We start from the raw sequence: 22890 nt of genomic DNA, 5'->3' as shown, positions 1-22890 counted from the left end.
CTATGCTCTGATCCTGACCTGTACCTTCCCCTGGTCTGCCCCAGGGTCATCCATAAATAATCCACGTGATGCTTCTCTGAAATCTGGTCACATGATCAGTTACGTGGCTGGTCCCTGTGCAGATCAAGAAAATGACAGACATGCTAAGAATATGTTTTCTTTTCCCCCAGACTCCTCTGGGCCACCATTGTCTCCATTTTCTCTTGCTTTGGGTTGAAAAGGAGGGAGGAAGAGGGGGGGCATCCTGTGAGTGACACTAGGGCTTCTCCCCTGGTTACCCCTCTGCTCCAGCCAGCTTCAGGCCATTCAATCCAATAAGGCACCCTCCCCATCCAGATCTCCCTCCTTCCAGGGTTCAGCTGCACAGTTCCAACTTCCTTGTAAAAGAAGCTTAAAAATAATCATGGTGACCAAGGGAAGGAGGATATGGCGAATGAGAAGGGTGGAGGCCACATCACACTTGAGCCTCCAGCTTAGCCCAGAGGGGTGGAGAACCTGAGGGGATGGAGAGGAAGGACTCACCCCTCCCTTGCCCCCCTACCCCCCAGCCCCAGGGAATGTTTCATTTGCTAAATGAAGTCAATGTGGCCCAGATGTTGGGCAGCTGCTTCTGGAAACAGTTCCCGTGCTGAACTGCACTCAGGCCAAAGCAGTGTGTTGGGCTGGCCTGTGCTTCTGGCAGTCCTCTTGTGGAGGTATAAACACCGCCTCCCACTCCCACCCCCACCCCCACCCCCATCTTCCGCCCCCACCAGCCTGCCAGGGAGGTTGCCTTTTTAGGAAACTCAGCAGATTGGAAAGAGAAACAGACAGAGAGAATGAGGGCCTGGGTTAGAGCCTCATAAAACTGCACAGTGCAGGAACCTGCTGTCGTGACAAAGAGGGCATCTCAGGTGGCTGGCTGAGAGGAAGCCAGGAGTTCAGGTAACCACCTGCTGGGGGCCAGGCCAATGACTCAGCCTCAGACTCTGTAATCACTGGAATCTCTCCAGCCACACTCACCACCACCCCATCCCAACCAGGTCTTGCCAGCTCCAAATTCCCGTCCCAGCTACAAACATAGCCATTCCCTCAGACACACTCATTCCCTAGGGCCCCAGACACAACAAACCCTTTGACTAGACACAGCTAACCCTTTCCTGTCACCCTCGCATCCTCACCAAATTAACTCAGCTTCTTCCCTCATTGACACCGAGGAGATGGAAGGACGGAGGAAAAGAAGATAAAGAAAAAGGTAAAGCTGCGGGGCCCAACCTATCATCGAGAGGAAAAGGGAAAAGATCTGACTAAACATCCTCCCACACAAGGGTAAGATTCCTCTTTTATTTGCCTTTTAAAAATTCTGGGGTGTCTGTAATCCAGCATCCTCTGCGTACCTATAACCCTCTCCTGCCTCTTCTTTCGAGACCTGAGGCCCTGCTTCCCTGGGATGTTCCACCCCAACAAGAAATAAGCAAAGGGTGGTAAAGGGTGGCAATGCTTATGGGTGAGGCCAGAAGGACCAACCAAATTGCCCAGAGCCCCGGGCATGCGGTGGACCCTGGATGGCATTCCCAGTAACACCCCCAAATTGGCTCACTTCAGCATCCATCAATGGGAAGGCTTCACCCTCGGTTTGCTCAGAAGGGACAAGGGGCTTGTGTATTTTGGAGGGAGGAGCTATGCCCTGGGTCTGGTCCTGCACAAAAGCAGCTGAGTCTGGCGAAGAAGTGAGGTTAGGTGTCTTCTCCTTACCTCATCTGAGCACCAAGCACACATGGGACTCACAGCCAGACATTGCTGGCAGGAGCTCACGCCTCGTGTGGTACAGATGTTGGGCCCTGCAACAGAGAGACAAAGGCATTGGTCCTGATTTGACGTGACGAAGTAACTGGCCTGCCCCATTCTTCCCACCCATCCCAAGTGCCCAGGTTTACAGCTCTCAGATGCACACAAACACACCCTAACCTAACCAGACCACAGACATTTACCCAATGCAGTCTGTTTGAGAAGGAAGAAGGAAAATAACGAAGGTCGGGAAACTCATCACCGGCTTCCATTGATGAGGCCACAGTGATGGCCAGTGAGGGAGCAAGACTGAGCCATGGACCCAACGTGTCAGATCATAACTGATGTAAAGGCTTTAATTAACAATTGGTTTGACACCTATATTGTGCAAATGAAAAATTGAGGTCCAGAGCGTGGCAATGGGTCCTCTGTCCAATTATTCTGGTGACATCTTCACAGCCACAATACAGAGGATCCAAGGCCCTGATGCACATACATGAACATGCAGCCTAAATATTGGGTGGGGGGAGGGGGAGTGAACTGCCATGGCAGTGTCCCACTGGCCTACCAGGGAAAAGCAAATCTTCTGGAATCTTCTCAAGCTTCCCAATACATATATCTTTGGATCCAAGCATAGACTGCTCCAGGGAGAACTACAGAAATGCTAGAAAAAGCTGACTGATAGATGCTGGAAGAACAAAAGATTGACCGATATAAGCTGGAATTTGGGAGTTGGAAGGCCTATATTTGAATTCTGAATGCTACTCTTACTAGCCGTGTCATGACTCAGTTCACCTCTATGAAATGATAATATCTATCTCATAGGATTTGTGCAAGAATTCAGTGAGGTAAGGGAGAAGCACGTGGCATCCTACAAAATGCCACTCAAATGTGAACAGTCTTCTTATGTCAAAGGATAGAGAAAAAGCAGGCGAGAGTGACAACCAGAGGGACCAAAATAGCTCTGAGAAGCTCAGCCTAGAAGCAAACCTTAGGCATTTGCTTGGACAGAAGCCCCCATCCTCCATGCTTGTTCTAGCTCAGCCTTCCTGGCCTTCACCAGGCAAACCCCGCCGTGCCCCCAGGAAGGCCTTTTTCAATATAAAAGGCAGAATGACAAAGACCCATTACTCCCCGTGACCCAGTTATCCTACAAGTTCCTTTATCCAATTTTCTAAAGTGGCCCCTTTGCCCCCAGCTAGTAAGACCAGCAAATCCATTTGGGGAGAAATCACCCTGATGGTAGGGGTGTTTTCTCAGTGTCCCTGAAACTTCTCATTGAGCTGAATGTCTTAGTCCATTTTATTATAGTGTGACTGAACTCCCTCCCTTGCCACTTCTGGACAAAAACATACCCAGAGAATGTACTTGCACACACACATACACACACACACACACACACACACTCACACACACACACACACACACACACACACACACAGGTTAGAAAAAATTATCCCAAACTTGGAAATAGGCAAAGGGAATACTGGGTGCCCTTTCAATATAATTCAGGGTATTGACTAGTAGACCCACCATGCTTAGGAATTATCTTCTTTTCTAGTGGTGTGCACCTTTATTTGGCTTCTATCAATTAAAATAGTTTACAAGTCTGTAAGAGTAGAGGTTAGCTTGTAGAAAACCAATAGCAATGGAAATGATTCTTGATGAGAACATGTGTATGACTCTTACCCAACAGCAACACAAATGATTCCTGTCTGGTAGAAAAGGTAACCCCCAAAGGTTAGGGCTTATTGCCTTGTAGAACATAAACCAATTTTGACTGTGGTCCTCACTGAGTTACCCACTAATAATCTAGTCTTAGGAGAGCCATTTATCTTCTCTCAGCCTCAGTTTCTTCAACTCCAGTATTCCTAACATATTATATGATTTAGCTATCTGCCATAACAACACTGCCACCCGATAGATTTCAAGCCTCTTGAAGCCTGCCCTGCCCAGCCCAGCCCAGCCCAGCGCAGTTCAGCCCCAGTCCTTGCTCAACAGAGATGCTCAATAAATATATATTAGAGCAAATTGAGAGGTACTGGACTAGATCAGTTTTGTTTTGTTAAGCAACTGAGCTCATTTCTCCAAATTATGCATAGAATTTCAATCTAAAACATAGATATAGGTTGAAACTGCTTCTCAGGCAATTTAAATTTTCAATGTTCTCCTAAAAATACTAGATTACATGTGAAATCCTTGAAGCCCCTCCTGGAAGCCCTGGGTTTCCTCAAAGCCTTGAATCTGTCTAACTTCAAAGGCCTTTCCTAACTCTAAAATTCTGCTACGGGATGTCACCATAATCCCACGTGTAACCTCTGGGGCTCCAGCCTCTGACCTGACCACAACCCTAGCATGTGAGTACAAGGACGGTAAGGTGGAAATTATGGTAGTGGTTCCAGGCCTGGCTCTAAAGCACCAAGGCCACCTCTAAGTTGGGGCAGCCCTCAGCCATGCACTGCCAGTAATGGAAAAAAGGAAGTCGGTCGTCCCAGAGCTGCCTGATTCAGAACGCCTGAATGTTTAGAATCAACAATGCAACCAGGAGGCCTCTCCGTGAAGGGGCTGCCTCACCATCTCTTAGCTCACAATTGCTCTTTTTCCAGCCAGATGTGATCACAGCTCCGCCAATATTGCCTTATTGGAAGAGTTCTGAAAGGAGCACAGCCTGAACTATTTTAGGCATCTGCCTCCCTTTTGAAGTTTCCATGGGAATCAGCATCCAGAGGGGTAATTTTGGACACAAATACCTTCGATTTTCACTGGGGAAAGGAGACCACGGGAAGAGTTAGAAGAGAGAAGAGGACCGTGGAGGGTGTGTGCAATGTCAAATTATTTTTGAAAACTTCTCCCAGTCTATACATTTATCCATCCACTCATTCTCAAATTAGCATTTCCCTATGGGTCCTTGACCTGCAGCCACAAGGGAAAGCCTTGCCAGAGGTGAGGTAAGTAACAGGAGGCCCCTCCCTGGGAACAGGGGGCCCCTGACCCCAGAGGATAAGGAAGTCCTGGGATTTGTTCTTTAGGAAGTCACCTCTGAGGAGTGATGGTTACACAGTTCCCCCCCCACCTCTTTGTAATGGAGCACAGGTTGACTTCATGAGAACCAATGACCCCGCCCATGACACTCCCCATCAAGACCTGCCACCAAAGGCAGGTTCCCTGGAAAGCAGTGGCTGAAAGTGACTGACTCATAGGAAGTCTGTGCGCCTGGGCCATGCTGACTCAATGAGCAGCTGCTCCAAGGCCACTGCTCCCTCCTGAACATGGAGAAGGTGTCTGGGCCTGTGTTTCCAGTCGCTCGTAAGGCCAATGTTCCTGTTTGGCTTCAGGGGCCCAGGTTCAGCCCTACTGGAGAAGTGAGGGGTCTTCATCGGAACTTTGTCATTGAAAAACATGAACTCCTACCATCCCTTCCCTCTGACAGTTTAGCCAGAGCAGGAAAACATGGAGGACTGGCCCTGGTCCTCATGGGTAACTAGGATTCCACAAACCAATCCCTGTCAAACTCTGAGCACACCGAGCACTCAATGCATGCTGCTGCTGCTATAGTTACTACCGCTTTTGTTGTTGCTGTTTTATCCTGAGTCCCGGGCTGTCTACGGCAGGTAAACAGTTTTCCTTTCTTTTTTCTTTTTTCCCTGAAGACACCGTTCCACAGGGCACTGTACACACAGCTGAGTATGTCCTGGACATGGGGGTGGTGGGGGCATGGAACCAGAAAGCATCAGAAAGCATAGGGGAAAATGATCCATTGTTAGATCTGGCTTCTAAATGGAATTAGGAATATTAGTTGTTCAAAAATTCAATCTAGGAGGGATGGCCAAGAAGAGAAGGCCAGTGAGGAAAGATAGACGAGATCAGCCAAGGAGTTTGCCTGGAAAGTAGAAGTAGAAGGCTGTGGTTTGGCACCTCGGCCCGATTCACAGAACCAGGAAAAAAAAAAGGGTGGGAAAAATGGAGAAAAAAGGAAAACAAGGAAGGAAGTTGCAACCAGTGGAAGTCACAATGCGTCAATAGGAGGTAGTTTGAGGACAGGGTGTCCAAGGAGACAGGATGTCAAAATGCAGAAACGAGCCACCCTAGCGAGGCCAGGGGAATTCAGGAGAGGCCTAACTCACAGGGAGAGGTGTCTGGTGGGAAGGGAGGGCGATCCACGCCGCAAACACCACGGACGTCTCTCTTATTGTCTGCCGGAGAGTTCTGGCCTGGCTTCCCAGCCCTGCCACTGACCTTTGACTGGTCACTAATTAGGTTCATGGGGACACGGGTGACTCAGGCAGTGCCTGATCTTCCATCACAGTCACCTGGCTAGGTGAGTCATCCAAAATCAAAACATCTCATGCTCACTGTCCTATGGATGCATAAGTAGTTTCTCTAGGACAAGTCGTTAAGAAAGACTATTTTATTTTGTTTCCTTCATTAAATGTAGCAGCAGCCTGGTAACACAAGGAAAGGGCAGGAGACAGGAAGGTGGACTTCAAGGTAACACATACCTCTGTGCTCTGAGCAGAAGCTCCAGAAAGCATCACCCAAAGCAGCAGGAAATCCAAACTACCATGTCGGATGCATCCTGATTTTAGCGATTTTAGTGTTTGTTTTTTAAAGTGCATCAGAGCCAATTAAATATGGGATTTAACATCGGAAGGCTTTTGTGTATAATTTGCTGCCACCAATAGTAAAATGTGTTATGGGTTGAATTGTGTCCCCCAAAAAGATATGTTAAAGTTCTAACCCCCAGTACCTGTGATTGTGACCTTATTTGGAAATAGGGTCCTTGCAGATGCAATCAAAATGAGCTCATTAGGGTGGGCACTAATCCAATGTGACTGATGTCCTTGTAAGAAGAAAACACTACAGTGGAAACAGAGACACACAGGGAGAAGACCATGTGATGACAGGAGCAGAAATTGTAGTGATGTAACTGGAAGGTAAAGAACGCTAAGGACTGCCAGCCACCTCCAGAAGACAGAAAGATGCGAGGAAGTATTCTCTCCAGAGTCTCTAAGGGAGCATGGCCCTGCAGACACCTTGATTTTAGATTTCTAGCCTCCAGAAAGAATAAATTTCTGTTGTTTTAAGCCACCCCGACATGGCAGCCTTAAGTACCTAATACATAACGGATTTGCATTTCCGTAGCATATATGACATGATTTTGAGAAACACTGCTCTGAAATACGCTGCATGATTGAGAACAGCCAGCCTGGAATGAAAACTTTGCCATGGTTAATCCACCTATGGACAACAGAAGAGTCCTTACTTTAGTTTTACAATTTGCTACCAATATATATCAATGATGTCAGCATTCGTTCATTCATTCAACAAATTTTCATCAAGCACCTAACTGTGCCCAGCACTCTCCTAGGCACTGATGACCCACTGACGCACTAAACAAACCCCCTACTCTTGCGGAGAATTTTAGTGAGGACGATGAAAACAGAAGTATACACAACTAAAAAGTACAATTTCAAGCAATGGCAAATGCTTTAGAAAATAAAGCAGGATAAAGAAATAGTGTCAATGAGGGGAGGGAGTTGCCTTTAGAAAAGGTGGTCAGGAAAGGCCTCTCTGAGTTGACATCTCAAAATGATATGTAGAAGGGGGTTATGGGAAGATCTAAGGGATGAGCATTCCAGAAAGAAAAAAAAGAAGAAGAAAAAAAAAACACATGACAAGAGCTAGATGGAGCTCAGCCTCTTAAAGAAATAGCAGGAAGAGGGAAGGAGGAGAAGAGAGACAGAGGTCGCTGAGAAGCAGTCAGACACCGGAACACTAAGCAGCTGTAGCCATGACAGGGAGTGCAGCTTTCATTCTCCACGTGGTGGGAAGCCACTGGAGGAATTTGAGAGCAGAAAAAGAGCATCCTGGCCACCGAGAAGAGGGCAGACAGTAGAGGAGCAAGACCAAAAAGACACCAATTGAAAGCTATTACAATAATCCAGGCAACAGATGGCAGGGGTTTGGATTTGGATGGTAGTGGAGTCGCCAGTGTGGTCAGACCCCAGATATATTCCAAGAACTTGCTGGTGGACGGCATGTGGGGCATGACTGAACGATAGGAAGGATTTTGCCCTCAGCAAGTAAATCCTCTTGGACAAAGTTCAAATGTTTTGACCACTGCTTATACCGTTTCACTGACCCTTCAGCCACTAGACCCTACCCTTGTAAGTGAATCCAGATCATGTCTGGTTATCCTCTTCAACTGGATTAATTAGGTAGCCCATGCACCGAACACTAAATAAGCCCACCCTCAGATAGAGTCCTGTCTTCTGTGTGGTTGTGATCTAAAATTAACACCCAGCCCCTGGGAAACACTGTAAGGGCAGAGGTAGTAAAACAATGAACACTATTATTACGTAACAGTGGGTGAAAGTATGCGGACCCACAGGCAGGACAGGTCTAAAGCCACCCACTGGCTGTGTGACCTCAGGTACATCCCTTCAATTTACTAGTGATCTAAGGTCCAGTGACTCTTTGATTCTCTGTCACGTCCCTATTCAAGAACTTCTCATTGTTCCCTAGTATTTAACAGGTCTCATCCAGCCACATCAGCTAAGCACTGCAGACCCCAGGCAGCGGCTTCCTTTCCCCCATGTTCCCAAATAGGGTCTGAACACTTACCTCATGAGTTGTTAGGATTAAATAACATATGTGAAAGAACCATCTAGAGTAGATGCTCTATAGGGGTTGGTTTCTTTCCTCCTTCCCTTCATACGAATCACTTCGTGCACTAGAAATGCCCATCCCCCCTCCCAGCTCAGGGTCAGAGAAGAGGAAGAGCTTTTTGTCTCTAACAGGATATAGCGAAGAAATCACTGGTCAGGAGACAGGAGCTCCCAGGGCTAGACCCCACCAATGCCACTAAATTAGTTGTGTGAATTTGGGCAAGTCACTTCCCCTCTCAGGGCCTCTCTTTTTGCTTCTCTGTAAAACAAATGGTGTTGGATTTGATGATCTTGAAGGTACTGCCAGCCCAGAAAGTACATGTTCCAACCAGAAAGTACATGTTCCAACCAGAAAGCATCAAAAGGGTGACTAACGCTCTAGGAGGTCCAGCATCTCAGGGTCCAAAACCCCCCAAACAGTGCACAAGTATTTATTTCTTCCTAATGGACTCACTGAAATTTGATTCACATGCAGCATCTCAAGTTCTGGAAAATTTTATCAGCACAGGTCCCACCTCCCATCTGATTCATTCAGTAGAGACGAGCCTGGACCAAGCTCTGTTTGAGGCCCAGCCCAGCGGCCCTGTTAGTGACCTCCTTGGCAACTAGCCATCCGTCCAGTTCTGCTACTTTTCCTCCTCCAGTTCATGTCTTGTGGGCACGGACAGCATGTCACCAGTCCTCACTGGAAGGCAAATTCTTCCTACCATTTTGGAGGACAATTTGGCAAAACCTATTAAAATTTAAAATATTCATGTCCTTTGACCCAGCAGCTTCAGTTCAAGAAATTCAGCCTGTAGAAAGCCGTGAGCAAAGGGGCATGACAATGAACAAGGGCATCCTCTGAAGCTTTATTTGTAGTAGCAGCTAACTGGGAATGACCCCAATGTCTGCCAACAGGGAAGTGGTTAAGAAAATTCAGGTACGTCTACATGATTGTATGCCTTCTGGCCAAAATTCTAGCTCTTGGGATTAATAATGGAAAGCCATATACTGACATAAAATGATGCCTATTATTATCTTAAGTGACAATAATCCTATTGTGGATGATCCTGCTTGAGAAATATCAATAATGATAAATAATTATACATGGTGGGCCGGCCCGGTGGCTCAGGCAGTTGGAGCTCCATGCTCCTAACTCCGGAGGCTGCTGGTTCGATTCCCACATGGGCCAGTGGGCTCTCAACCACAAGGTTGCCAGTTCAACTCTCCGAGTCCCACAAGGGATTGTGGGCTCTGCCCCCTGCAACTAAGATTGAACACGGCACCATGAGCTGAGCTGCCTCCTGGATGGCTCAGTTAGTTGGAGCGCAGGCTCTCAACCGCAAAGCTGCCAGTTCGATTCCTCGACTCCCGCAAGGGATGGTGGGCAGCACCCCCTGCAACTGAAGATTGAACATGGCACCTTGAGCTGAGCTGCCACTGAGCTCCCGGATGGCTCAGTTGGTTGGAGCGTGGGCTCTCAACCACAAGGTTGCCGGTTTGACTCCCGCAAGGATGGTGGGCTGTGCCCCCTGCAACTAGCAACGGCAACTGGACCTGGAGCTGAGCTGCGCCCCCCACAACTAAGACTGAAAGGACAACTTGAAGCTGAACGGCACCCTCCACAACTAAGACTGAAAGAACAACAACTTGACTTGGAAAAAAAAAATCCTGGAAGTACACACTGCTCCCCAGTAAAGTCCTGTTCCCCTTCCCCAATAAAATCTTTTTAAAAAAAAGGCTAAATTAAAAAATAATAATAATAATTATACCTGGTGACATATACGTAGGAAAAAAACCTCAGGAATAACTGTTAACAGAGGTTATTTTTAAGGACAAGACTACAAAGGACTTGTACTTTCTACATGGTTCTATGTCTGCACCGCTTGACTTTTTTTTTTTAACAAGCTGAATTACTCTTATAAGCTAAAAGAAAATAAACTAAAGCTAATTGTAAATGTTCTCTGTTCTCCCTCCTGCTCTACATTTCATTCATTCACATGTAGGCTCCCCAGAGCATGCCAGGCTTTCTACAAAATGGAACACCTTCAGCATCAAGACCCCGTAGCCTCCTGGAATCCCTCATTTCAAGAATGCATTTTGTCCGGCCCATTTCCACAGCCTTCAGGAACCACCCAGGAGGGAGCATGGTTTGTTCGCAACTCAAAGTCCCAGAATGGACATGTCACACTCCACGTCTGGGGAGCTGGTCAAGCCTAGTTCTCACAGGTGGCTCCAGGGAAGGCTTCATCTGGAGTTTATCATGTGTGGTGGCTGAAGCAGGGGTTTGGAACCATCGGTGGATCTTATAGACTCAGGATTTCTCTACCGTGTTTTCCCAAAAATAAGACCTAGCCGGACAATCAGCTCTAACACATCTTTTGGAGCAAAAATTTATGTAAGACCCAGTCTTATTTTACTATAAATTTATGTAAGACCCGGTCTTATTTTACTATAAATTTATGTAAGACCCGGTCTTATAGTAAAATAAGACCGGGTCTAATATAATATAGTATATTATAATATAATATAATACTGGGTCTTATATTAATTTTTGCTCCAAAAGATACATTAGAGCTGATTGTCTGGCTAGGTCCTATTTTCCGGGAAACAGCGCATAATCCCACCAGCAAAGAGATTTAGGGTTTTCTACATGGACTTTTAAAGTGGCTACTGAAAGTGCCTTTTGCTAAACTTCTGGAGCTCTCTTGGAGGGTGAAGTTTTTCAAGCATGTTTTTAACTGCAGACTTCCCTTATCCACTCCCCACCCCCAAATCCTTACACAAAATGACACATTGTTAATCAGTTAAAGGAAAACCTTCTCCTGTTGACAGTGGGGAGGTGCTAAAACAAATGGAAGTCTCTCCCTTTATCTCCTTCACCTGCTTTGCAGCCCCTGAAACACCAAGAGACTAAGGCCCAGAGGTTGTTCCAAGTCACCCAGCAAATTGATGAAGAAGCCTGCAGAGCCACAACTCAAATACAAGTTTCTCAATTCTAGACCCACAGTTCTTTTTACACTGAGTTTGTTTGTTTGTTTTTTTCCTACATGAAAGGAAGTGGCTTTTGTAAATTTAAAAAATGTAACACAAGTTTAGGGAAAGCAATACACACACAGGAGAATTATTATATGTGCAAGAGGAAAAGATATGAATAGCACAGGCCATCTGATCAATAGTGGACATTATGGGGATATAAAATTAGAGGGAACCAGCCCTTTTACTCTCCAATGTTTGACTTTCTTACAATAAGCATATATCACCTCATTCTCTCCTTAAATGGTTGAATGTCTTCACTAACTGAATTAAGAAACCACTTGGGGGGAGGTGTGAGGGAGGGAGTAGTCTTTTTGTTGGAACATGACAGAAAAACAGAAAGGAAAACTTACAGTGGGATGTTTTCTCAGAGATGATACCAAAAAATGTAAAAGGTAGAAAAGCCCCAGTTTACTTAACAGCTTCTGGCTCCGAGGGTTGTGACATATCACATTTGGCCACAAAATATCCATTGCTTTTAGGACCAAGAATAATAAAAGTTCTGGTTTCTGCAAAACCCTCTCCAATATACTGAAGATGGTACTACTTAGCATTTGGGAAAACTAACGGCTTCATCTACATGGCCGAAATGCAGCTATCCAATTAGAAATTTAAGAAGTTGGAAATTGTATCCAGGTTTAACGAATATAGCCCCCTGCTTTTAGGGGAGCTGTCTCAATACCTGAAAAAGATGAAGTAGCCTCAGATAACCTCTTAGCATTCTGATACAGGCAACAACACGAGGAATCGCAAATGCATTATACTAAGTGAAAGGAGCCAGGCTTGAAAGGCTACATATTGTATCATTTCATTTCTGTGATATTCTGTAAATGGTAGAACTAAAGGGCCAGGACACAGATCAGTGGTTGCCAGGAACTAAAGATGGGGAAAGGGAACTGATGACAAAGGAGCTCAAGGGAACTGTTTAGGGTGATGGAAATATTCTGCATCTTGATTATGGTAATGATTACCTGAAGGTATGCATTTGTCAAAATTTATAGAACTGTACACCCAAAAACAATGGATCTTACTGTATGTAAATTATACCTCAAAAAAATTAACTTTTAAAAAACAGTGATGCTGGAGATACTGTGCGCATGGAGAGAAAGGCAGATTTTATAAATTTTTCGCTGGAGAGTTTCATTCAAATAAATATTAGCAGTTTACACAGGAAGAATAGGCAGTGTCATTTCCCTGCTCCCACCTGCATTTCCATTCGTGACCTGAGCTGCATCTGGCACAATGACCTTCCTGCTCCGGAAGGGTCAGGGTTCAGGAAGAGGGAGAAGAGGCGATGGGTAAAGTAGCAGGCCAGCTCTGTGGGCAGCAGAGGGGGCTGGATCCAGCCAAGTGGTTTATCCCTGAAGCTGCTCAGTCATTCCCCCAGTTAATTATCTGTCTGCTGATTCATGAGCTGTGGTTTCTGTGGGCATGCTTCCTCACTATTCCTGCCAACAAGGGCAGAAGGATTCTTAGGGCTGGGAGGGGATGATAACCAGAGATCCTGAGTGGGGTGGGGAGTTGCAGGGGAGGAACTGCTATTAGGAAATTCCAGAGTCATATCCAGACAACCCCTCCTTGCTCTTGTCTCTTTGCCCCATCTTATGCTGTCCCCAGGACACCTCTACCACTCACATGCACAATTTTGAGGACGGAGTGGGGGGTGGGGGGGGTGGAGTAAAGGAGAATGCTGCCTTATCCAGGAAGGGGAAAAAAGGCAGACACTTCACAGAGGGTCCCCTGAGTTTCCAGCACCTTCAGATCAGAGGTCTAAATGGTGCAATAGTGCAGAGATCCGTCTACCCAAAGAATTCATGGCCTCAGCTGTACTCCAATAGCCTGCAGAATGCCCAGAGGGAGCATTTGAGAATCTTCTCGGAATGAATGCTGATAGTCAAATATTGAGTTTCTTGAAGTGAGGCGCATCACCTCTAGATGCCTTCTCATAGCATTCTACAGATATTTACTTTGCTGCCTATGTGCCAGGTGCTAGGCACAGGCTGTTTATCAAACAGACATGTCCTTCTCCTCGTGGAACCTGAAATCTGGTAGATGTCTTTTATTTTCCTCTTTTCCCAGAGACAAGATTTAAGGTTTTCTCATGGATAAAGCAAATGTATTAGCCACTCTTTCTTGGCCTCTTCTGTGGGTTCTTGTTGGGCCAGAGTAGCTGAGATATGCCAAGCCACCAACAGGGAATGGGTTGAAAACCCCATGGGTGTGGGGAAAGGGACCGCACTGGGCTCATTCTGGGAGCCTGGATTGCACTCATGCATGAAGCAGTTAACAGCTCTTGCCTTCAATACATGGCACATACCATGGACAGGAAAAATAATGACAACAGCAGTTGCCATTTATTAATACTTATTTTGTGCCTTTATCTCATGTAACTGACATAATCATAGAAGTATGACTTTCTCTGCTTTACAGATGAGGAAACTAAAGACCCAAGAGATTAAGTAACTTGCCCAAGGTCACACAGCCAATAACAGGCAAAATCAAGAATTAAACCCACATCTGACCGGTTTTAAACCATAGCTCTCCCTTTCCCCAGGATATAAACTCAGGAGGAGAAATCAGCACCTCATCTCAGAACTAATCAACTTAGATGGTGATAGCAAACAAAACTTGTTATCCATTAGATCTCAGGTTAGAATAAAGACCTATCTATGGGGAAACCACAAAACCCCATATTTCTTGGGTGCAGCTAAAAAGATCACCTTTGTACATAAATTCCATAACGCAATTCTACCCTCAGACAACCTCTTCTCCCCATACCAGAATGTCCCATTCCCGGGCAGTGTCTCTGTGTCACCCCCACCCAGCCCTTTCTGTGCCCCTTCAACACTGTATGTCCCAACACAACTCTCCTACTCTCATCCTACCACCTGCTTCTCCAGGGATCTGATGACACCTGCAACCCAGCCACCAACACTGGCATGGGTGACTTAAATATAATCAGATCTGCTTTTACTGGGGACTCATGACGCTGGAGGTCTGATTCTAGAGCTCATGCTCTTAAACACTCCACTACCCTGCTTCTCAGAGAGAGTTTAGGACTAGCTCAGCACAACCCATCACTGCTGCTGAAACTGCCCTGATCATAACAAATCTGTGAACCGATCGCCTAGATTATATTTAATGCAAATTTAGGTATGTCAATGCAGTGGAATTCTATGTAGATTATTACAACTGTGTAAATCAGGTCAACGAAAGGTATACTAAGGTTGAGAGAAGGAAAGAGAGAGACACCAAAACAACATATCTATTCTTCATCTTCACTAATATTGAGCCATGAACCATGCTAGGCTCTACCTTATGTTACCTTACTTCTAAAACTGGAAGAAAATATAAGGATTAGACTCAGAAATCATCCAGAAATTCAGAAAGCTGTGGCTGTGAAAAGAAAAGAAAGCAAAAAAATGTTTTAAGTTCCTAGAAGCTAGCATCTCCGTGGCAGACATCTGAGTTGCCCTTCTGTATTTCTCCATTACCCCCACCAAGAGCAGGCAGCATCTGAGCCAGGGCTCTACACCTCCCAGGGCGGAATGATGGACACTCATACTTCTGTGCCATGGTCATCAGGCTGCTCACTGCAGGCGAAAGACATCAGTTGACCTGTTTGAGCTTCCATCACTTGGGAAGCTTCAGCAACAACAACTTAAATAGCCCCCTATCTATTATCTATAACTCCTCCATCAAGATATTGCTCATAGAATGTGGTGATGGTTTCAGGGCTGTATACATCTCTCCAAATTCATCAAGTTGTATACATTAAATATATACAGCTTTTTGTATGTCAATCATACCTCAATAAAGTGATTTTTTAAAAAAAGATATTGTTACGCTGTCCTGTATAATCTCTTACACCTGCGCACACACACATATACAAGTCTTGAAGGCATTTATCAAACTATTTCTGGATTTATCAGTACATCTTACTTTAAAAAAAAATACTTTCTTCAGGATTTAAATTGTCTCACGATGAGTAGCCCTCCTTTCACAGAAAGTACATCCTCTGCTGGAGAACACCCCAGCGGACTAGGCGTCCGAGACCTCCCCGGGAAGGTCCCAGAGCTCGGGAAGAACCACGGCAGCAGCCCAAGGTTGTGCTGGGCTCTGCCCGCTTTTGAGCACCAATGAAGCCGAATGCCAACTGCCTTGGCCGCTGATAGTGAGTGCAGCAGCAGGAGAGACAAAGCCAGGGAATCAAGCCAGCTTCAGGGACCCCTGGCGTGGCTCCCCGCATACACTGGAGATATTTCGGATGCAGGTCTGTCCCGGAAGCAGAGACACCGCTACCACCCGGGAACACTGTAGGAGGCAGAGCCGTCATGCTCCTCCGAATCGCTCCCGCAGGGAGTCACCAAAGTTTAAAAATAATAATAAACGGGAGAAAATGTAACACAAGGAAAAAGAGGAATGTGGATTAATTGGCAAACCTGCACGCACGCACGCACTCTCATCCGAGAAGCTACAAGCCCATCCCTCAGTCAACGCACGGGAACAGCCCCGGGGAACCCCAGCTCGCCCTGGCTACCAGGGCCAGTCTCTCATCGCACTGTCCTGAACACCTGTGATGAGCGCAGCCCGGGGCTGAACGCGGGGCTCACGGATGGGCCCACCGCACTACGCACGTCGAGGCCGCCCAGAACTGGCGCCTAACCCGGCGAATGGCTTCGGCGTCCCGGAGGACCCACCCCTAGGGAGCCCCTCGCCCTGCCACCCAGGGACCGAGAAGGTCCCCAGCTGCGGGCTCCGACAGCCCCATCCTGGCCCCGCGCACTCAGAGCGCAGCCACGCGGGACCTGCTTGCCAGGTTTCCCCGCTCCAAGTCTGCAAACTTGGCTGTGGCAAGATGCGCGGCGCGGGTCCCCCGAGAGCCGCGTAGGGGCCGCCGGAGCCTCACTCACCTCCGACGCCGACGCCTGCCAGCGCCCCCAGCACCAGCACCGCGGCCCAGAGTGGCCGCGCTCGCATCTCGTCCGCCCGCCGCGGCGCTCCGCCTCGGCCGCGCCCGCCCGCTCCACAGCTAGCAGCTGCGCCCGCGGCCGCTTTTCCCGCAGCGGGAGGGGAGGGGACGCCGTGGGTGGGACGCAACGGGGCGGGCCACGGACTTGCGCTTCCTCCCCTAGGGCCCTTTTCTGGACCCTGAGCTGGAGAGGGGGCGGTGGGAAAACGCGGTGCCTCTCTCACCGCCATGATCAGCAAGCGAGGCGAGGCTGGGATCCGAGCGAGGCCATGGGCGCATCCTCTGCAGACATCCTGGTTCTAGGGTCCGCGCCCGAGCACTTGGCCTGTGGTCCTCTCCTGACTTACTCCCACCTCCTCGGGGACATCCACGCGGCTTTCTCTTTCACCTGCATCCTGGGGCTTTTCCTCTGTACCTTGACTTTCATTCATTCACACATTCATTTAATTGACAAATATCTGTTGAATGCCTACTTGGTGTCAGGCACTGGTTTAGTCCTTTATTATTCACTAGTTTTTTCTTGGGTGAGTTTGGTTTTCAGGTAGACTGTAAGCCTCTTGAGGACAAAACCACATCTCAAGCTTGTATAAGCAGTTATGAACATAAAGGGCCTCTCTCTACAAATACTTGCTTGCCTATAGAAGGTAGATGATAAACATTTAAGGACACAGTCAGTACAGCAGTGTCCCCTTACACACGGGTGGGAAGGACGGGTTACAAGACCTCAAGTGGATGCCTGAAACCCAATACAAACCTTATATGTACTGGGTTTGTGGTGTTTTCCCCCCTACATATGCATACCTTTTCACTTAAAGGAGGCACTTTATGGTTTCTCTTTGGCATGTCCGAATTGCTAGCATCACTACTCTTGCGCTCTGGGACCACTATTAAATAAAACAAGTGTTTTATTTTGAACAGAAGCACAGTGATACTGCCACCATCTATCTGATAACCTAGAGTGGGTGGATAGTGCTATACAGCCCGGACATGTGGGACAGAGGACAAAGGCGTGATTCATATTCTTGGCAGGACAAACAGGTGGGGGCGGGGGGCTACTCAAAACTGTGCCCAATTTAAAACTTAGGAATTCTTTATTTCTGGAATTTTCCATTTAATATTAATATCAGACTGCCATTGACAGCAGGTAACTGAAACTAGGAAAAGCTAAACTACAGATAAGGGGCTACTGCTGTATACTGTCTCCAAACTCAAACTCACAGGCTTTGGAGCTTTATCACATTTTCCTCAAAGGCCTTTCCCCAAATCCTTTCTCTGGGTCCCTTCTGGGTCATCACCAGACTAGAAACCTCAGGAAGCTCAAAGGGACAAAAATGCTAGCATTGTGAGCTGGGGGGGGGGGGGGGGGGGTGGGGGGAGGGGAGGAGTAGCTGGGGCTGGTGCAGGCTGTGGGATGGGTAGCTCTAAAACAAGGCGTAAGGCCTCAGGAAGGAGCTGGAAATCTCTCCAGCTCCTGAGCTCCCCTCAGGACCATCGGGGTACCCCTGGGCTTCCCTAAGCCCTTTCCTGAGATACACAAGATGCCTGAAAACTGGCCCTGACTCAGCTCTCTGCCTCATCTCCCACCTAGCCCCAAAAGATATTTAGCATTCTCAAACACTCCATGCCTTTCTGTCTGACTGATCTTCCTTCCTTTTTCCACCTGGAAAATTCCACTTATCTATCAAAACATCTCAGATGTCACCTCTTCCATGTAATCTTTTCTGATGCCCCTCTCCTCCAAACCCAATCTCTGCAGAGCTGGACATTCCCTCCTCAGACCTCCCAAACACTAGGATACACACAGTGGTTAACACACATCAGCAGAAGTGTCACTAGGAGTGTGCAAGGGGGCAGGGGAGGAGCCAGCCCACAAAGAGTAGCTGGGCTTCCTGACCTGGGCTTTGAGTGGCCAGTTCCATGTACCTCCCCTAGCTGGTGGAGGGCCTCTAGGCTAGAAGCCATTTCAAGAGCATCGTTATTGCCATGGAGCAAAATCTAGTTCACGTAGCCTGGTTATATCTCTGCCTAGATATTTACTTATTTGCCAGATTATACACACACACACACACACACACACACACACACACACACATCCCGGGGTGCCAAAAAATGTATACACATTACTTATATTCATCTATTGTTATCAGTATATGTTGAGTATTAAAATTTTAATACAGTTTTTTTTCTTTCTTCAAATGTATATACATTTTGGGGGCACCTTCTGTGTTTACCATTTCAGATGCTCTTCATTCCATCATCTAGTTCTGAGTTTCTATCGGATTTCATTTCCCTTCACCCTGGAGAACTTACTTTAGAAAATTTTACAATGAAGGTCCACGGACAACAAATATGTTCAACTGTGTTTATTTCACCCTCATTTTTAATGATATTTCTTAGAAATGGATTTCTAGGTTGACAGGTTTTTTTCTTTCAGTACTTTAAAGACGTGGTTCCACTGTTTTTGGCCTCCATTGTTTCTTTTGTTGTTATGTGTCAAAACAAGCTTTATGCTGTTTGAAAACCTAATACAATGCATTAAAGCAACTCAAAACAAGACATAGCTCCACTACATCTATAGCTTGAGCAAAATGTTGAGGCACACTCCCCCTGTCCCACCCCAACCTGGCCTCCATTGTTTCTGATGAGAAGTCAGCCATCATTTACATTCTTGTCCCCTCTCTTTTCCATCTGGTTTTTTTTTTTCTTTTTCTTTTGAAATCATTTACACTTCAGAAAAGTTGCAAAATACTAAAGAGAGTCGCCTTTTATCCTCTACTCAGTTTCCTCTAATGTTAACATTTTATATTGCCATAACATAATTATCAAACACAGGAAATTAACATTGATACAATATTATTAACTAGTCTACCTTCAATATTTGAATTTTGCCAATTTTCCCATTAATATCTTTTTCCTGGTTCCAGGATCCATCCAATTCAGGATCCCACACTGCATTGTCATCATGTTTCCTCAGTCTCCTTCAATCTGTGACATTTTCTCAGTCTTTTTCTTTCATTACCTTGACACTTTCGAAGAGTCTAGGCCAGTTTTGTTTTCTCTGTATGGGTTTGTCTGATGTTTTCTCATGATTGCATTGAGGCATTCCGGACAAGAATACCATAAAAATGATGTGTGTTGTTAGTGTATCATTTCAGAGGATACGTGATGACAATATGTCTTATTACTTATAATGTTAACTTTGATCACATGATTAAGATGGTGTCTACCAACTTTCTTTGCTATAAAGTTACTATTTTTCTCTGTAATTAATAAATATTTTATGGGAAGATACTTTAATTCTATGCAACTACCCTGTTTCTCTCCATACCTTTACCCCCTAATTTTAGCATACATCAGTGGTTCTTGACTGAAATCAATTATTGTGGTGTTTGAGTAATAGTGCTATATACTATTTCCCTTTCCCTTCTACAGCTACTAATTGGTATTCCACAGTAAAGAAGAGTTGCCCTTTACCTCTCATTTTAAAAATACAGTTATATATTTATATCAATATGAATTCATAGATATTTACTGTATTCTCTGGGTTACAATCCATTACTATCATTATTAATTTTGCTGCTCAAGTTGTCCCAGGTTTGTCTCTGCTTCTAAGTTTTCTCTTTATCTTTGGTTTTTCAATAGCTTGATGTAAGTTAAATATATGCTGTTTGCTTTGTATTTATCTTGTTTGGGGTTGATGAGACTCTTGGATACATAACTGATTTATTAATATTTTTCACCAAATAGGAATGTGTTAGCCATTATTTCTTCAAATATTTTTTCTGCACATTAGCTATCTCCTTATCTTCCAAAACTCCAATTACACATATTTTAGATATATCTAAATATTTATTATTATAAATATTTATATAATTATAAATATTTAGATATCCCACAGGCCACTGAGGCGCAGTTCTTTTTTTTTTTAAGTCATTTCTTTGTTTTTCTAATTAAATAGTCTATTAATCTCTTTTAAAGTTTCCCAATTCTTTCTTTTGCGTCTCTAATATGATATAAAGTCTATCCAGGGAATATTTTGGACATTGTATTTTTCAATTCTAGAATTTCCCTTCAGACTCTTCTATAGTTTCAGTTTCTCTGCTGAGATTCCCCCGTATCTTCGATCATTATGTCTCCATGGTCCCTTGAGTCCTTAAACGTGTTTACAGCAGCTATTTTAAAATTCTAGTCTGGGAATTCTGACTCATCTCTGGGTCTGTTTCTCTCTCTCTCTTTTGTCCCTTGAAAAGTATTGAGTTTTGTTCTATTAGGCAATTAAATTACTGGCAGATTATCTTGATCAAGGCTTGGTTTTACTCTTTTTCAGAACTGGTCTTTTTTTATTTTGTCCTTAGTCTTAGAGTGTGGTTGTTTGTGTGTGTGTGTGTGTGTGTGTGTGTGTGTGTGTGTGTTTGGTTTTTTTGTTTTTTTTAATTGGGGAATATTGGGGAACAGTGTGTTTTTCCAGGACCCATCAGCTCCAAGTCAAGTTGTTTTCAATCTAGTTGTGGAGGGCGCAGCTCACTGGCTGATGTGGGAATCGAACCGACGACCTTGGTGTTATGATACCTGCACTCTAACCAACTGAGTCAATCGGCTGCCCAAGGTGTGGTTTCTTTTTGTAGAACATGGTCCTTACTCCTAAGGTGTGAACTTTCTGTATCACCTAAGTACTTGAGTTGTTCAGTGACATCTTTTCACTTTGCCTGGGCTGAGACACCAACATCTCTAAGCCATGTGCAACCTCTAGTGTTCTGCTCTAGCTCTCTGCTCCAGCTCTCACTGCTCTCTGCAAAGCCTCACAGAGTCTAACCACATGTCTGTGCAGCCCAACCCTCATCTAAAGACCCTGGGGCACACCCATGCAGACTTCTGGGAGCACCTCTCTGTCCATTGCGTCCCGCTCTGAAAGCCTTCCCTGCCACTCACAGCCTCCTCAGCAGCCCTGAACTCTAAGCTATGCTGTTCAGCTCAGTGAGACCATCATGCACTTCTTAGGGTCCACCTTCTTGAACTGCAATCCAGAAAACTCCCCCAGGCAGAAAGCTGGGGAGATGTAGGGCTCACCTCACATGTTTCTCTTCCCTTGAGGCCTGTAATTCTGCTTTGCCTATGTTCAGTGTCAAAAGGGGTTTCTTAAATATTTTGTCTAAATTCATTGTTGTTTATTGTGGGAGAGCAAGTTCCATACCGGTCACTTTGTCACAGTTAGAAGCAGAAGTTGTGTGATTATTAATTTATTTACTGCCACCTCTTCTACCATTACTGGACAGTGAGATCTTTGAGTGCATGGACTGTAGTTTACCATCTTTGTTGTCCCTAGTAGGCCCTCGGTAAATAAAAGAATCACTTCCTATTTTGTGACCTTCTTAACAGCCTTTGATAGTTAATTTTAATAAACTATTAATCAAACAAAGATGTTGGGAGACTTGAGTTTTCACTCAGTGATGTGCCCAAGTGCCATACTCCCCAGCTAATAAGACGATGGAGGGGTATTCAATGCATGACAGGTTAAAAAAAAAACTTCCCCAAGATTCATTTAAGAGGCAAAAGTCACTTCACCTGGCTCCTTGCCTAACCTTGGCCAGGCCGATACCAAAATAGGGATCCTTTCCCTGTGCTCTCATCCATAGTCTGCCTCCTTAGGGAAGCCCCACTCCTATTCAGTTCCTCATTGTCACTATTGTAACTTGGAGGAACCTCTTGCCTTCACGGTCATGCTTAATTCCCCTTTGTACTAAGAGCCAGAAGGTCTCTGGATTCAGGTCCTTGCTCCACCTCTTACTAGTCAGAAGGTCTTGAAATGTCTCCAAATCCTCTCTGTACTCATTTTCCTTATCTATGAAAAACAGCTATCTGTTCCCTGCCCCTTTCCCCACCCCCAACCTCACTCTATATGCTCCCAACACACACACTTGGTCCCGAGGTCCTGAGACCATGGATATGAAGCCCTTGGAGTCTGAGAAGCACAGAGGGATGTGTTCTTATTATTGTTATTATTTATGGAGCGATTACAGGCCTATCAGTGCACAGCCATTCCTCTAGTGAAGGAAATTAAGTATGGAGTAGTGTATTGGCTCAGAATCTTCTCCTACACATTTGGCAGAGTATCTTCTGTCCATTGAGAGACGGATGACCCAGCTGTTCCTTTGGCTTGAAGGAAAATGGGCTTTTCAGAGTTCACACTGAGTAAAACTGTCATAGCTTAGAATTTCTGGGCTCTGGGGAGCTATCTTAGAAACTACCCCTGGATTTTTATCAAGGTAGTGCTGGAGGGATGAGCTCAGCTTTGGCATTTAACGTTCATTCACAAGCACGTATTAGGCGCCCCTGTGTGCCAGGTTCTTCTCAGCAGAGTGAGGAGGCAGTAGTGAAGAACACCAGGCTCTACCCTCCCGGAGCCTGAACCCAGCTGGGCCTGAGACAATCAAGTTCTCCCTTGGAGCACATACGCACATGAGCCAG

The 22890-nt window shown here is 45.7% G+C and overlaps 1 protein-coding gene across 1 annotated transcript in view; it reads right to left on the bottom strand.

Annotated features, from left to right (window-relative positions):
* The window catches only part of ITGB3 (integrin subunit beta 3), a 47310-nt gene extending 30788 nt beyond the window's left edge, over positions 1-16522 (bottom strand). The window contains exons 1-2 of the mRNA XM_033090590.1: positions 16367-16522; positions 1735-1820 (exon numbers count right to left, since the gene is read on the bottom strand). Coding sequence (XP_032946481.1) covers positions 1735-1820; positions 16367-16433 — 153 coding nt within the window. The 5' untranslated portion in view covers positions 16434-16522. The remainder of the gene's footprint in view (positions 1-1734; positions 1821-16366) is intronic.
* Positions 16523-22890: the final 6368 nt, after the last annotated feature.

Source organism: Rhinolophus ferrumequinum, chromosome 21, assembly GCF_004115265.2.
Source record: "Rhinolophus ferrumequinum isolate MPI-CBG mRhiFer1 chromosome 21, mRhiFer1_v1.p, whole genome shotgun sequence".
Taxonomy (NCBI): Eukaryota; Metazoa; Chordata; class Mammalia; order Chiroptera; family Rhinolophidae; genus Rhinolophus; species Rhinolophus ferrumequinum.
The sequence above is the reverse complement of the archived record's forward strand: the minus strand, read 5'-3'. Positions and strand labels throughout refer to the sequence as shown.